Source organism: Salvia hispanica, chromosome 1 (assembly GCF_023119035.1).
Source record: "Salvia hispanica cultivar TCC Black 2014 chromosome 1, UniMelb_Shisp_WGS_1.0, whole genome shotgun sequence".
Lineage (NCBI taxonomy): Eukaryota > Viridiplantae > Streptophyta > Magnoliopsida > Lamiales > Lamiaceae > Salvia > Salvia hispanica.
The window spans coordinates 24,063,625-24,078,521 of record NC_062965.1 but is presented as its reverse complement, the minus strand read 5'-3'; the positions used below and the strand labels follow the sequence as shown (position 1 = coordinate 24,078,521).

At 35.8% G+C, this 14,897-nt stretch overlaps 3 protein-coding genes across 8 annotated transcripts in view; 1 reads left to right on the top strand and 2 right to left on the bottom strand.

Annotated features, from left to right (window-relative positions):
* Positions 1-3,386, top strand: part of LOC125201549 (actin-1-like) — a 3,783-nt gene extending 397 nt beyond the window's left edge. Inside the window, exons 1-5 of one of the 6 annotated variants that reach the window (XM_048099710.1) lie at positions 990-1,016; positions 1,743-1,820; positions 1,916-2,309; positions 2,384-2,997; positions 3,077-3,386. In XM_048099710.1, coding sequence (XP_047955667.1) covers positions 1,761-1,820; positions 1,916-2,309; positions 2,384-2,997; positions 3,077-3,142 — 1,134 coding nt within the window. In that variant the 5' untranslated portion in view covers positions 990-1,016; positions 1,743-1,760 and the 3' untranslated portion in view covers positions 3,143-3,386. Of the gene's footprint in view, positions 1-989; positions 1,017-1,715; positions 1,821-1,915; positions 2,310-2,383; positions 2,998-3,076 lie in introns of those variants that run through there. The other 5 variants (XM_048099708.1, XM_048099712.1, XM_048099711.1 and 2 more) reach the window with 5 other exon arrangements.
* Positions 3,387-3,412: 26 nt separating this feature from the next.
* On the bottom strand, positions 3,413-5,475 carry LOC125201550 (ENTH domain-containing protein C794.11c-like). The gene is made up of 4 exons (XM_048099714.1): positions 5,338-5,475; positions 5,128-5,250; positions 4,101-4,262; positions 3,413-3,905 (listed from the first exon to the last, which is right to left on the bottom strand). Exons 1-4 carry the CDS (start codon positions 5,439-5,441, stop codon positions 3,506-3,508), a joined length of 789 nt encoding a protein of 262 aa, XP_047955671.1. The 5' UTR covers positions 5,442-5,475; the 3' UTR covers positions 3,413-3,505.
* Positions 5,476-6,408: 933 nt separating this feature from the next.
* On the bottom strand, positions 6,409-10,189 carry LOC125210267 (dolichyl-phosphate beta-glucosyltransferase). Its single transcript, XM_048109849.1, has 10 exons — positions 9,800-10,189; positions 9,665-9,716; positions 9,294-9,400; positions 8,763-8,808; positions 8,292-8,426; positions 8,089-8,178; positions 7,686-7,817; positions 7,503-7,586; positions 7,278-7,342; positions 6,409-6,914 (listed from the first exon to the last, which is right to left on the bottom strand). The coding sequence occupies exons 1-10, from the start codon at positions 9,910-9,912 to the stop codon at positions 6,728-6,730; spliced, it is 1,011 nt and encodes a 336-aa protein (XP_047965806.1). The 5' UTR covers positions 9,913-10,189; the 3' UTR covers positions 6,409-6,727.
* Positions 10,190-14,897: the final 4,708 nt, after the last annotated feature.

The following is a 14,897-nucleotide window of genomic DNA, read 5'->3' as shown; positions in this document are numbered from 1 at the left end:
CTAAGAGTGTAGTACTTTTAATGTGTTTGATTCGGCACACGAGATTCTCTATTGGCAAATTGTCGGAAATTTAGAAAGTTTGATCAAATTTTGATAAGTGCCGCAATTCTAAAATTACCTAGAAAAACCATGAAATATGATTTGTTAACAATTATCGTAAGTGCAAAAAATTGAGCCACCTATGTGCAATATATTATGGATATTTTTCAACTAAAGTACATAGTTTTTCTTTATGAATATGTGAAATTGAATTTAAAAATTATTGGATGGAAAAACATATGGCAGAGAGTGAATTTATATACTATATCAATGAGTACAAAATTCCAAACTACTATCAATTTTGGATATAGAATATTCATTTTATCAAAATAGTATACTACTACTTAGTTATTAAAAGTTGAATTTATACTAGTATTATCAATCAATAGGTGGATTATTATAGCTTAAGGGCTTGTTTAGTTTCCTAGTTTTGTCTATAAAAAAATTCTTATACATTTAAACTCAAAATATAATTGTAAAACATACATAATCTCTTGGTTCCAGTTTCGTTTCAAAATCGTCAAATTTTGGTTGATTTTTTCAATGATTATTTTTAAAATTTTCCATGATATTTCCTGGTAGTAGCCAAATATAAGTGTATGAATTTAAAAATACTTGAACCGAACTAGTAAACCAAATAAGATGATTTTAGCTTAGGACAATCCAAACATGCCAATCAGAATAGTAATTTCAATTATTGACACGAATTAAGATGAAAGAAATAAAACATGTTAATTTCATTGGAGTATATTAACCAGAAAGGTAAAAGTAAAAATAGTAAAAGGAAAAAGAATAGTAAACGCGAAAATGGAGGGAATTTTGAAGATCTGCGTGGCCCACAACATGCCAACCTCCACCGTAGATCCAAACTGTTTTGATCCAACGCTACACATTTCTCCACTCTCTTCATATAACTCCCTCTTCAACGAACCATGCTTTCATCTCCCTCTCTCTCTACAACCACTGCTTTCCGGAAGGTACATTTCGCTTTCACGTGAATTCAATTCGATGCATTTTGCAATCGTAATCATTTTTGCTCGCATTCGTTTTCCTCTTTCGCGCCAATTCGTAACATGAGCTTAGACGATTTGTATTTCATGTTTCGCAATGAATTTTGTTCTTCGTTTGTGTGGATTTATGATTTGGAATTCGTGATTTCAATGCATCGGATCTGCATGTTAGGATTTGATTCCGAGCGATTGTTTTATGAAATGCATTAAATTCGAGTTATGATTGATGTTGTTTCAAGGTTGGGCTTAGTAATTAATGATTGTTGGATTTCATTCGTGATCGGATTTGCGTGATAATGTGGATAACCTATGAAGATTTTAGCTGAAAATGATCTAAAAAGTGCATACTAATAATTTCCATTTCAGAAAATGGTAGTACTATTATTTGTATGATTCACATTTATGACATTGCTAGCTCATTTGCTTTTGGCGTTCTGTTTTATTTGTGATGATGTTTTTCCAGAGATTCTTTTTGTTTGATGACCAAAACAAACTATTGTCCTTGGTTACTTTCCTTTTTTTTTGTATCATTGTATGGTTATCAATGGCTGCTCATAATTTTGTAAAGTTGGAGGAGCTGTTCCGACTTTGGTTCTGTATTTTTGGTGGTAAATTGGACATTTTCCTCATATCAAGGATCATGGAATAATTTTTATGATATCACAGATTGTGCTAATTGAAGCCAATTTTTAGTATTAGAACTAGTGTAAGATGGCAGAAGCAGAGGACATTCAGCCACTCGTCTGTGACAATGGAACTGGAATGGTTAAGGTATATTTACAATTTCATTGTCTATAAACTTGTTTAGGTATCTACTTTTTGGCCCTAATTTAATCTGTCTTGTTGAAAACTTTTGTGTGGCTTAGGCTGGCTTTGCTGGAGATGATGCCCCACGAGCTGTGTTTCCTAGCATCGTTGGTCGCCCCCGACATACTGGCGTGATGGTGGGCATGGGCCAGAAAGATGCATATGTTGGTGACGAAGCTCAGTCGAAGAGAGGTATTCTGACTCTTAAGTACCCCATTGAGCATGGTATCGTCAACAATTGGGACGACATGGAGAAGATCTGGCATCACACGTTCTATAACGAGCTGCGTGTTGCCCCTGAGGAGCACCCTATTCTCCTGACCGAGGCTCCACTCAACCCCAAGGCTAACAGGGAGAAGATGACTCAGATCATGTTCGAGACATTCAATGCTCCTGCTATGTATGTCGCCATTCAGGCCGTCCTGTCTCTGTATGCCAGTGGTCGTACGACTGGTAAGCATCTCGTATATGTTAATCACTTTGTAACTTAACAATGATTTAAATGCTGATAACTCTTTCTTGTGAAGGTATTGTGCTGGATTCTGGTGATGGTGTCAGCCACACTGTCCCCATCTATGAGGGGTACTCACTGCCACATGCCATCCTTCGTATCGACTTGGCTGGGCGCGACCTTACTGACTACCTGATGAAGATTCTCACTGAGCGCGGATACTCTTTCACCACCTCAGCAGAGCGGGAAATTGTGAGGGACATGAAGGAGAAGCTGTCCTACATAGCCCTTGACTACGAGCAGGAGCTCGAGACTGCAAAGACCAGCTCCTCTGTGGAGAAGAGCTACGAGTTGCCTGACGGGCAGGTGATCACCATTGGCAACGAGCGTTTCAGGTGCCCTGAGGTCCTCTTCCAGCCTGCGATGATCGGTATGGAAGCTGCTGGTGTCCACGAGACCACGTACAACTCCATCATGAAGTGCGACGTGGATATCAGGAAGGACTTGTATGGCAACATTGTGCTCAGTGGTGGCACTACCATGTTCACTGGCATTGCTGACAGAATGAGCAAGGAAATCACTGCCCTCGCTCCGAGCAGCATGAAGATCAAGGTCGTCGCTCCTCCTGAAAGGAAATACAGTGTCTGGATTGGAGGCTCCATCTTGGCATCCCTCAGCACTTTCCAACAGGTTACCTCCACATCTTACAACCACTTTTCTTTTTGTAACAAAAAAGAACTTACAAATTTATTTGTTGTTGTCGTTGCAGATGTGGATCGCGAAGGCTGAATATGATGAGTCTGGCCCATCTATTGTGCACAGGAAGTGCTTCTAAACATACGGATGCAAGCGCCTGGAAGCGCAGGTCGTAGCATACTAGTTGTAGCTTTGTTATTTCGATATTTGCTGATTCTGATATTGAATCGATGAACTTGAAAAGATAGGATTTTGTTTCTTGATATGTTCTTATTATCCCCAAATTTCGTTTGTTGTGAAGTTCCAGGACATAGTTTCCTTGTACTTCAATTCTTTTCTTATATTGAATTACATATTCTAATACTTATGCAGTATTCTCTTTACATAGTTTAAGCTCTCCTGCTTTACATAGTTTAAGCTCTCCTGTTTCCATATATCCAATGAAAAAACAAAATAAAACTCATACCACACACACACAGACACACACTCAAGGTGCATATGTTTATACAGAAGACAGTAGTGAGGCTCTGGTCTGAAGTTCCTTGTCCCAAAATGGATGATCTTGTTCCATGGCAAGTGAGCAGCCTTTTACGTTATCGTTTTCAGCTATCATGTTGGTTTTTAATAACTTGGTGTATTCATCTGATCCCAGTAAGTTAGCCTTGGCTGCAGCATCGCGATGGCTGCCCAAGAAGAGGGATTTCGATCTGAAAATTGGGCGACGGTCAATGTTGTCGTCTGAGCTCTCATCAGCCGGAGTCTGGCTGAAACTCCCGAAGCCTTTGATTTTTCCAACGGTTAGCTTCCTTGCTCTTGCTCTTTCTTCTTTGAGATATGACCTGTCTTGGAGCAGACTTACTACTCTTTCTGATTTGTTCTTCACACTCATTCCCCAGTTGAATCTGCATTTCAAACAACAATACTTTTATTAATCTCTTGATCAATAATTCTTGATTTTACATTTCTTAAACCCCGAGCAGGGTTAAAGTGAGATAGTAATGTTAAATTTTAGGTGTAAATGCGCTAAAATTCTGCGTGCAAATACACGAACTTTCTAGTTGAGATCGAAAAGACAAGAGGAGTAAACGAAAAAGTACCCTTTGTTATCTATGAAGTGAAAAGTTGCCATATCTAAGATGGTGTCTTGATGGATCTCAAATTCCTCAGCAATTCTTTGTGGCCCATGTGTGAGAAGGTGTTCAAGAAGGATTAGAGCTTTGTAGGAAGCCCTCCAGTTCCATGCTTCGAATTTTGACAACCTGAATCACATAAAACATACTCCTATTACTATGAAATACGTCACTATTTAATTTAATTATAAAACAGGATTTGGATAATTGGATTTGGTGGGATTTGAAAAGTGGATTTGGCTAGAGAACTTATAAATTTTTTGTTTAATATCATGCATAGAATATAGAGGTAACTGTGCCAAAACACACAATCTTGAACACGATTCTGGTTTGCATATAGTAGTACATTATAAATTCTGCATACAAATACACGAACTTTCAATTTTTCTTACTTTCACATTTTCGACAAGATTTAATCTGAGGTGGAGGCCAAAATGCCTTAAATTGGTAGTTTGATTAGGAGGAAGAATATATGGTGGAGGAGAGCGACCTCACCATCCTAAAGTCTTTGTCTAAAACTATAGTATCTTAATTTATCGATTTTTGAATATGTAGAAACTCATATAATGTGATGATAAAATACATTTTAGTCGTAAAATTTTTTTCCCTCCAACGATAGGACAAGTTCAATGCCAGAAGTAGATATTGCAATTTTTTTGTCGATTTTTAAATTCCAATGATCGTCGTAGCACTACCAATCTAATTCTGTTCTAATTCCTTCTAATTATTGTCATTTTCTTTATTAAAATCCTAATAAATGTTGTATGTTTTAATTTTAAAAAAATTATATTAAAAGTTTTAGAAATTAAGGACGTGATAACCTTTAATTAAGTTGATGATTTCAATAATCCAATCCAAATCCCCTAAACTGGAGTATTCTTTTTCCAAATCCGATTAAAAAAAATACTATAAAATATGAAAATACATACATATTTTTTAAAATATTGCAATATATTTCTAAAAACCGAAATAAACAAGAAAAGAGAAAGGTCACCTATGATGCAGGATATGAACAATTCTCTCATAATCATCAACTTCAAAGGCAGCTCGAGCTATGACTCTCATGGCATGAACATCTGCTGCCAATGAATCTCTATTTGTCACATCTTCAGTCAATCTTCACATCACATACATACATATTAATTAAATGAAACATCATAGAATCATAAAATATGAAATGAAAATAAATGGATCAAACTCTCACATTTGTGCAGGTGTTACATCAGTCAGAACCAATCTTGCTGTCTTGATCTTCTCTCTCAAGAAAAAAGAAGCTTGTCTCTTGAAATCTTCCATCAAAGACCCCATTTTTCTTCCCACTTTTGATTTTCTCTCTCAAATCTTGTGGTTTTTCAATTTTATGCAATAATGGGCTATTTATATATATCTAGTGTATCTATTTTTGAATACAGAAAACTAGTCTAGATGAGGTAGGCAATGTAACTACTCCATTATAGCAAAATGAGAATTCAACCACTCTATAAAGTGGATTTGCATGTATATTGGAGAAGATAAGGTGACTTCAAAAATGATTTCTTTAATCAAGATTTGACTATGGGATTAACAGAAAACTGGCGAATTCCATTAGGTTGTCAATATTTAATCTATTTTATTTGTCTTTGTGTGCTTGTTTTACTGTTGATGTGTGGTTTAATCCCTAATGAGAATAGAAAATTCGATGTGTGATGCTATGTTTGACCATTTGTGGAAGTAATATTTGAATTTTGGTGAGTCTTGACTCTTTGTGATTTTTGTCCTAAATAATGGTTGGCATTTATGCAATTGGTTGTGAAAATCTGTGCTAGCAATAGTAGTGTCTAGACTCTAGAGTAAATTGTGAAATTATTGGTGAGGTTTTGGCTCTTAATTTGAAAATCTCTAAAATAATTATAATGATTACACATTAATTCCAAACATTGGACGGCGTTTCAATTTCGACTCAACAAAACTATTTAACTGTATTAAGTATATAGAGAAAATATAGTTGAAAATATATTAATGTAGAGAAAGATGCAATGAGTTATAAGAGAAACAAAAAATAGTTTTCTAAAAATTGAAAATAAAACATTTTTTGTTGGACAAAAAAAGGTGTTACTGCTTCTTTCCAGAGGCGAAAGGGAGTAGTTCGTATGGAGACTCCTTTTTCGATGGATAAATAAACATAAAATTTTAAAGATCGGTGTTACGGTGGACTCAAACTCAAGACCTTTTGGTCGCAGCCAAAATTAAACTTTTCTAATTTCAGCCATTATACTGTAACTATTAATATCCCATATTAGAGCACCTCTATAACCTCTATTCATCAAGTTGACTTGAGGAATCAAAACAAAAATCAAATCTAATACAGATGTATGGAATGAAATCCTTCCAAAAATCTAAGTTGAATGATCAGTCAGATAAGCAATGGATACTAACAGCAGATCTATTACAAAATATTACAGCTCTATCACAAGCATTGTTTGTCAGAATCTCAGCTGCATCAATTAGTATGTGTTTACCTTAACACGTCGTATCAAATCCAATTCCCCGTCTTAGAACAATACATCGAGGTATAGATGATCCCGCAACCTAACCTGGCTCGTGGTGAAGCTTCCTCATGAATGAATTTTCCACATGCCAGTTCTATAGCCAACAGACATGAGTCCCATCTCCCACAACATATTTGGAATGCTAAACAAGTTGACCTTTGATCCGGGAATTTCAGACCAGCTTACAGAGATTTCAATCATGGGGATGCGGAAAAATTTGCACAAGTATACTAATTCAACATCGAAGCACCACCTGCACCAGATTCAAGATTCATTCAACCGAGGAACCCAATTGACTAGAGACGAGAAAGAGCAACAGAGATGCAAGAAACAAACTTTTAAGAGGTTGAATTACTGAATATACTACTAGCATACTAAATTATGAAGTTCCTCGGCATTCTACTTATGTTTATAATGGACTTATCTTGCTTTTTTGGGGATAAGTGGAATTGATGTAACTGAAAAAGAATATGACAGAGAAACAATTTTGTATGATTCAAGCAAGAAATGCTGTCTAGTGACCAAATATATATGACAAGGACACAGCAGATGCAGAAACAAATCAGCATTTTCGTCCTTCCAAAGCACAAGTAGTCAAAGATGGTTAATGAGTCACCTTTTTAAGCGGATATTCGTGAATAGTTTCCGGGCAGCAGCTCTTGTGAACATCTTAAAACCACACTGAAACAAAAAGAGGAACAAGGAGAAGGAAACTAAGAAAAGTGAAAAAATAACATGCACATAAGAAACAATCATAACCACAAGAAAGCCTCTAAGGAGAATAACATGAAGCATAGTAACGACAGATAATGAGATAGCAGAGTTCTCAAGTTTCCATTACCTGTGTGTCTCTAATTCCAGGACCAGCAGCCAAAAGAACTACCAAATGGAATCCCTTCATCAAGAAATTCCGGTACCATTTCCTCTGAAAAATTAGATAAATATGAACGCAGATTAGACAACATACACAAAACATGACAAACTAAAAGCAACCCACGCAAGTGACCATGCAAATTAACTCAACTGATGCTAGAGCCTTCTCCTCGAGATGAGCACGTGATCCAAAAGCCGCAATAGGGACATCAGAGATCCTTAAAGTCGCATCACTAGATGCAGAGTCTCCATATTGTTGTTCCTTAGCTGCAACTGCATGAATCTGACAAGGGAATTGTCAGCTAAGATATAAAACGATGTAAGATTATTTTTTCGTTTCATTTTTCAGGAAATTTTTTAAAATGAGTTGCGTAAGGAGAGCATAAGGCTGTCGGTATTTAATTGAAACAATGTCTCGATTTACTTAAATGTGTCATTTCAGGTAGGAGTCATCAATGCAGTCTTTCAGTGTGTTAAAAGACTAAGTGTTTCTGTAAAATGATGGTCATATGAATGACAATAAGGCACATCTGGATAGTAAAAACACGACTAACCTGGTTTTCAAGTTTCTCAAGGTCACTCACTTTGGTGGCACCATCAGCATCAAGCATTAAAAGTAGTTCACCGCGTGAGTGAAGCATACCCTGTTTAGCCATGCTTCCCGAAGCAAAAAGATTTAGTGTTTTATTTGTATTATTAGACCTAGGATACATAACATCCACGTTTTGCGGAATAATAATTATTCAGAATGACTCACTTTCCTTATGGCTTCTCCCTTTCCATGGTTCCGCCCAAGAAGAACTAGCCTGACTTTTTCCACAGTGTATTTCTTCACAAAGTCAAACGCTACTCTTTTTGTACCATCAGCACTTCCGTCATCAACGATAATCACCTGTTCCAATATTGGATCATAACAAATATGCAGTTTTTTAATCAGCCACTCGTAATGCAACATCCTTTTGCACACAAACATAATGATGAGATTGAAAAGATACAAGCAAAGGAAACCTAAACAATATTGCATTAATGTATCATCCAAAGCAAAAACGTTAATCATTAGAATGACCAATAATCGACATCAAATTTGAAAAATTCAAGTACCAAACTACAGGCTTCAGTATCTAACTCGATAAGCAAGCACATCTCCCAGATTAACATTTATTTACACATCTGAATCATATAGCAACTACTAACAGACACACATCTATAAATAGTGTTTGATAAGTACCTCATATGTAAACACTTTGTCCTTTGCTGCACGTTCTTCAAGATAACTACAGTTATTGATACAATTATAAGTAAATGTCTTCGAGATATACTAAAGATTTTACATGAAGCAGCAAAACATTGTAGATGATGCTGAATACCTATTATGTGTGTTACTCTATGTACATAATTAAATATTACAGGACTACACAAGATTTAATACTAGCTACGACGTAACTGTGATGTAAAACCAGCCCCATCCAATTAAGAAAACTCCTAGTCAACCAATGGAGCATACTTTCTGAATAGATTGCAATCAACTTTCCTATCAGAGATATGTTCTAATAGCTATTATTCCCAACATAATAGCATATGAGGTAAGGAGCTAGATCACGCGAGCTACTATAATGCAGAAGCACTTTCTAATGGACCAGATCATCTTATGTATCAAAAAGAAGTAACTCAAAATATGATTAATTTCAAATATATAAACATCTAGATGACATTGTAAATGCACACAAATTCAGAAGAGCAAATGGTTGGATGTGATTACTTCAAGGTTTCACCGAGAGCACCCGGAAGTCTGTACTCTTCGTTGTACGCTGGAATTATCAAAGAGATGTACTTTTCAGCCGGATCGGAGATATGAGGAACCGGAACCTTGTTCAGAATAGAAACTCAATCAACAAATGCACTCATCTAAGCAGCAGGAAGACATCAAACTACTTCCAAATTTTCACCAAGCTTCAAACCATTTGAATCAGATTTTTCTAACCATCAAACTCTATCTCTAGAAATCATAATTCTAAATCCCTTGAAGCAATAATCAGATTCCAATAAAGATTGTGCTACTGAATACCATCAGCTGTCTATTTAAACAAACAAAAACTCTCAACTGTATCAATACTGAATCGTGACTCATACCGATTTCAACGAATTCGGATCCTCGAAAACTGGCGGCGCCTCAACGTGAAACCTAAAATCGAAAAAGAGGTTAAAATTGCTAAAAAAGAAGAAATTTTGAGAGAAATACAAACCAATTGAGGGTCTGAATCCTACTTGTGACTGCGACTTCTATTGTAGGAGGCGAAAACGATTGCCGCCAACAATCCAAACGCAAAAACTGAGGCCACGATCGATAGGGATTCAAACAACGCCCAAAATAAACCCATTCCTTTTCCCAATTAGAAATTCCAAAATTGCACTACTAATTCCCAATAAATCAGGAATTCGAAAAAACCCAACTTGATTCTCCGAAATCCTAATCGGGAATTCAACTAGACTACAGTAATCAGCCGATCTGAGTCAGTATAGCTTAGTCGTAGAGCTAAAGGCTCGCGCCTAGGATTTTAATAATACTGTACATAATTTGGATTGCTTTCGTTGATATTGAGAAAGTAAACGCTGCACAAATCCTTGTTCGTTACTCTGTTTTCTGGTGTAGTTCGTTTTTCGATTTCTTTTTTATTAATACTATTGATTAAATAGAATTTTTGATGCGTCTTTAAATGTGATATTGGTATGTCACAAAATTTAAAAGTGATCTATGCTTATTTTTCGATATGATCCAAAAGGGACATATTCATATCCTTTTTCTATCTTTTGTTCTTTTTCTTCTCGATCTTCACTATCAATTTTCAAGATCTAACAGATTTAAATAGCGCCATCTGTATTTAATTTAATGATTAAATAAAACCTAAAAGGTGTTGTTGGTATTCACAAATTTTTTAGTTATGGTAAGTTCCTTGATTATCTCTAGGAAATATTATGTTTTTTTCTCTACAGATTACACGATTCCTCTCTCTAATTATTCATTCTTTTTTATGCGCTGAAGAAGTTCTTCTTGAAGACAAGCGCTGCTGAAATCATTCTTCTCCGTTGAATATATTCTCCGATTACTCTTGTTGAAGATTGGCGTCGTGAATATGTCGTTAATTTGGAGCAAATGGTGGAGAGAAGAAATCACGACGCCGATTCCAATTCCTCCACAATTTCGTTTTTGATCTCTTCCGCAGCGGTTGAGATCGGATATGGAGATGTTGACATTGAAGGATTCGAACAATATTTCTTCTCTCCCTCGTCATTTTTTCTCCATTGAAGACCTTCTCAAGAAATTGTTGTCGTCTTTTTTCAATTGAAGACGTTTTTTTTTATCATTGATAAATTTTGGTAGAAAGTTATTGTATTAGTTGTGCAATTGACATCTATGGTTTTATATATTTGTTTGTGATTAGTTCGTTCTTGTATTTAGTTTTATTTTGCATCAATTGTCGTTTTTTCCCCATGAAATCAGTCATTATTTACAGATTTTCGTGTTTTCTTTTCGTAGGTTACAGCTTGTAAACATAATGTACATATATTACTGTGTAATGATTTTTATCAACTCTGTAATGGACGATATCTGATCTATAATGTATATGTTCGCTGATTGATTGTTCGGCGCACGTTTCATTTATTCCCCAAGGGTTTAGCAATCCTTGGGGCTAGGGTGTAGTATGTAGTAAGTACCACAACTGTTGCCAAAGTGAACGAGTTTTTGTCATTCCTCTAGGGTTTAGATATCGTCTCGGCTAGGGAGTAGTTTTAACTGATAAACATAATGTACATATAGTATTGTGTAATGGTTATTATTGACTCATTAATGGACGATTATGTTGTATGCAATAGGGAAGGCAACAAAAAATTTTATAATGGATGAAATTAGATGAATAATGTACAGAATGTGCTTATTAATGAACTGCCCCGGAAATGTAATGTACACCAAGTTATGTCATTGCGTACAATAATGTACATCTTCATGAATAATAATGTAGGTTAACAGTGTAATAATGGAATGATATTATGTGTAATGTACAAAATGTGTCTAATAATGAACTCTACTTCAATAATTACGTATAGAAAGTTAAGTGCTTGTAGACAATAATGTACACTAATAATGTACATTAACAAACTAAAAATGTAAAATTATTATGCATAAATTGTTGACAGTGGTAGGATTAATAACATTCGAAACGAAATGATAACTAAGACTAAACCGAAAACTAGAACTAATAATGTTTTTAGGTACAAGATACATCAAGATTTCCTCTTGCCCTTATGGAGCTCTTTCTCCTTCGCCATCTCTTTAAATATTGGACAGTTTCTAGAGTCGTGATGTCCCATCTCATCGCAAGCCTTGCACCGTCTAAGAGGCCTCGTAGCCTCCTTTATAGTTTTTTCCCTCTTGGAAATCAGACGGGAGGCAATAGGACCTTTGCTGCTCAACCAACCTCTCCCTGAACTTTTGCGCAATCGCAAATGGAAGAACATCATCCACCGCTTCGTCAATATCTAACCTAGGCTGCTTCACCGCTGCCCAACAATCAATAATGTATCGCATTAATGCACAATACTAACTATATAAAGTACAAAAGTAAGCAAATAATGCACCAATGAATATTACATTCTATCAACCATTGACCTTTTATAAAACCGATGCATTTAAAGTAAAACAAAAAATATAATGTACACCACTCCATACAATAATTTACACCAATCCCTACAATAATGTACAAATGGCAACAAATAATGCAAATATGAATACAAATTTCACTCAATTTTCAGGCATTTTATCAAACCGACTGATGTAGATTCAAACAAAAAAGTAATGCACACCACTACCTACAATAATGTACACATTGCATCAAATAATGCACGAATGAATATAAAGGCAAATGCAAGACAAACCAAAAATCAACCCAGATACGATTTCATCAACCAAATCGCCCAATACACAATTGGAAACCAGTCATTCACTACAAACTTCAATAATGGACAGAACCCTATAAAAAATGAACACGATTTTACGATTTACAAAAATCTCGACCAAAACAAGTGTGAAAAACGTGATATTGTTTAGGAGAAAACATTGAATCGGCGATTAGATGGTGTGTCGGCGGTGAAAATAGGCGATTAACAGTGGGTATTATGAAAAATTGAATCATTAAATGTGTCGACCAAATGTGTGACAAAATTGTCACTGTTTTAATGACGAAAATTGACGATTAGAAGTGTCTCTTACCAAAAATCGGAACTTTTGAAACCCGCCTTGTTGTCGACTGTAAATCTATCATCGCGCGGCGAAGGAATCACATTAAAACTATGAATCGTCGACCGGCGGTGCTTTTCCCGGTGAAAAATCAGCGGGAGTGGTGGTGTCTCTTCAATTTGAGTAGCGGCTAGGGTTTTTCCTAGTTTGAAATGGGGGAGAAGATTTGAGAATCGTGGGCTGATGGGAAGAGACGTTTGGAGTGAGAGAGAGAGTGAACATATGGAAGGATTGCTTAAATCTCGCTCCTGCCGTTTTAATTCATGGTTGTTTTACAATTTTACCCATATAATGCACAGAATGAACCTAATAATGCAACACGGGATGATTTTGTGAGGCTTCATCTAGTCCGTCCATCATACTAATCTAATGGTTGATATTAAGAAGGAAATAGACACTAAGGGGGCAATAGGACCTTAATGATAAGATATATTCGATAAATAATTATTTATGTAGTCAACAACAAAACATTTGTGATATTTTAAAGGGATATAGACACCTAATATCATGGAATTTTAAAAAATTTGAAATTTTTATACGAACTTTAAAATTGTCAAATAATATCATGAAATTTACTCGAGTTTGTTATTTTCCACTAGTGAAAAAATTCCAGCTTTATTAATAGATTAAAGAACAAATTTGGAGAGTGTGCTTCAAGAAAAACTATTCTCAAGTATTGAAAATCTTGAAACTCTCGAAATTGTTGTCGAGAAATTATGAAAAAAATTCGTATCATGATATTACTTACCATAATTTTTTCATTGGTGGGAAATAACAAACTCGGGGTAAAGTTCGTGATATTATTTGTCAATTTCAAAGTTCTATGATATTAGGCAGAGAAACGCAATCAAATAAAAATCCCAAGAACAACAACTTTTTGAAGTTCTATGATATTAGGTGTCAATATCCCTGTAACAGCCCGGATTTCTTGGGTATAATAAATACGGCGACTGTTAACTAGGCGAACTTAAGGCAACAAGAAATGTAGACTAGGGTTTCATTTAAAGAGATTTGACCAAGTGTTTAATGAAGATCAACGCAACAAGTCAACGGCTTTAAATACGAAGATCAAGATTTAATAGATAGCATAGGCTAAGCTCAAAAATCAAAGGTTTATTGTAGCTCCAACAAAACACAATAATTTCCCAATATTCCAATAGGTTCAAACCAACCAAAGATAATAAGTTTCAAAACATTCAGCGGAAGCATTTCAAGAGAAAGCGAAGCCATGTATGAAGACACGACTACACTCAAAATCTCAACCATCCATATTATTCGATTCAACCATCTCAACACCACCGACCGCCCGTCGCCGCTCAACCTGCACATAGGGAAAACACATGCAGGGCTGAGTATTTTAAACATACTCAGTGGACTCATGCCAAAACATTTTAATAGTTATGTCACCCTTACCATAGTGATCTCGAGTTTTTGCATTTATTTAAAGAATAACATCGAGCATCACAAAATATTTCATGGACTGGCCAGTCAAATCATACCTCCCATTTTCTCATCAATTATCATTTCATATGGTGCGACGAAGTGTGGCCACACTTTCGCCCACGAGACCGGCCGACTAGCAAGGACGGCTCCCGATCTCCAGTGTACACTAGCCTGATAGGGTTTGCGGCCCTACTCAGACCCGAATTCGTTTATATAGCCCTTTAGCCTAATGGAGCGTACTCACAATCTAGGCATCAGGCACACACAATATCCAAAATAATTCATAGGCATGGCATAACAGTTTAATCCACCTTTATTTCTCCAACATCATAAATTTGCACATAGAAGAGAGTTTAGAATAAAGCCCACCTCGATTTCCTTCGAGTTCAAAAACGCACTTCTTCTTGTTATCACACCGGGAACGCGAACTATCACCTTTAGTTCATATATTTCAAATAAGTCTCAATCATGGATCAAAATCATGCATGATCTCACGTTTCCCTTTCCCATCGATTATTTTCAATATTCCCATTCAAAATCAAAGTACGATTATCATATCGTTTTCATTCACACAACAACTCTAGATTTATCATCAAATCATGTCACGCATGAGTGTTTTCACACACA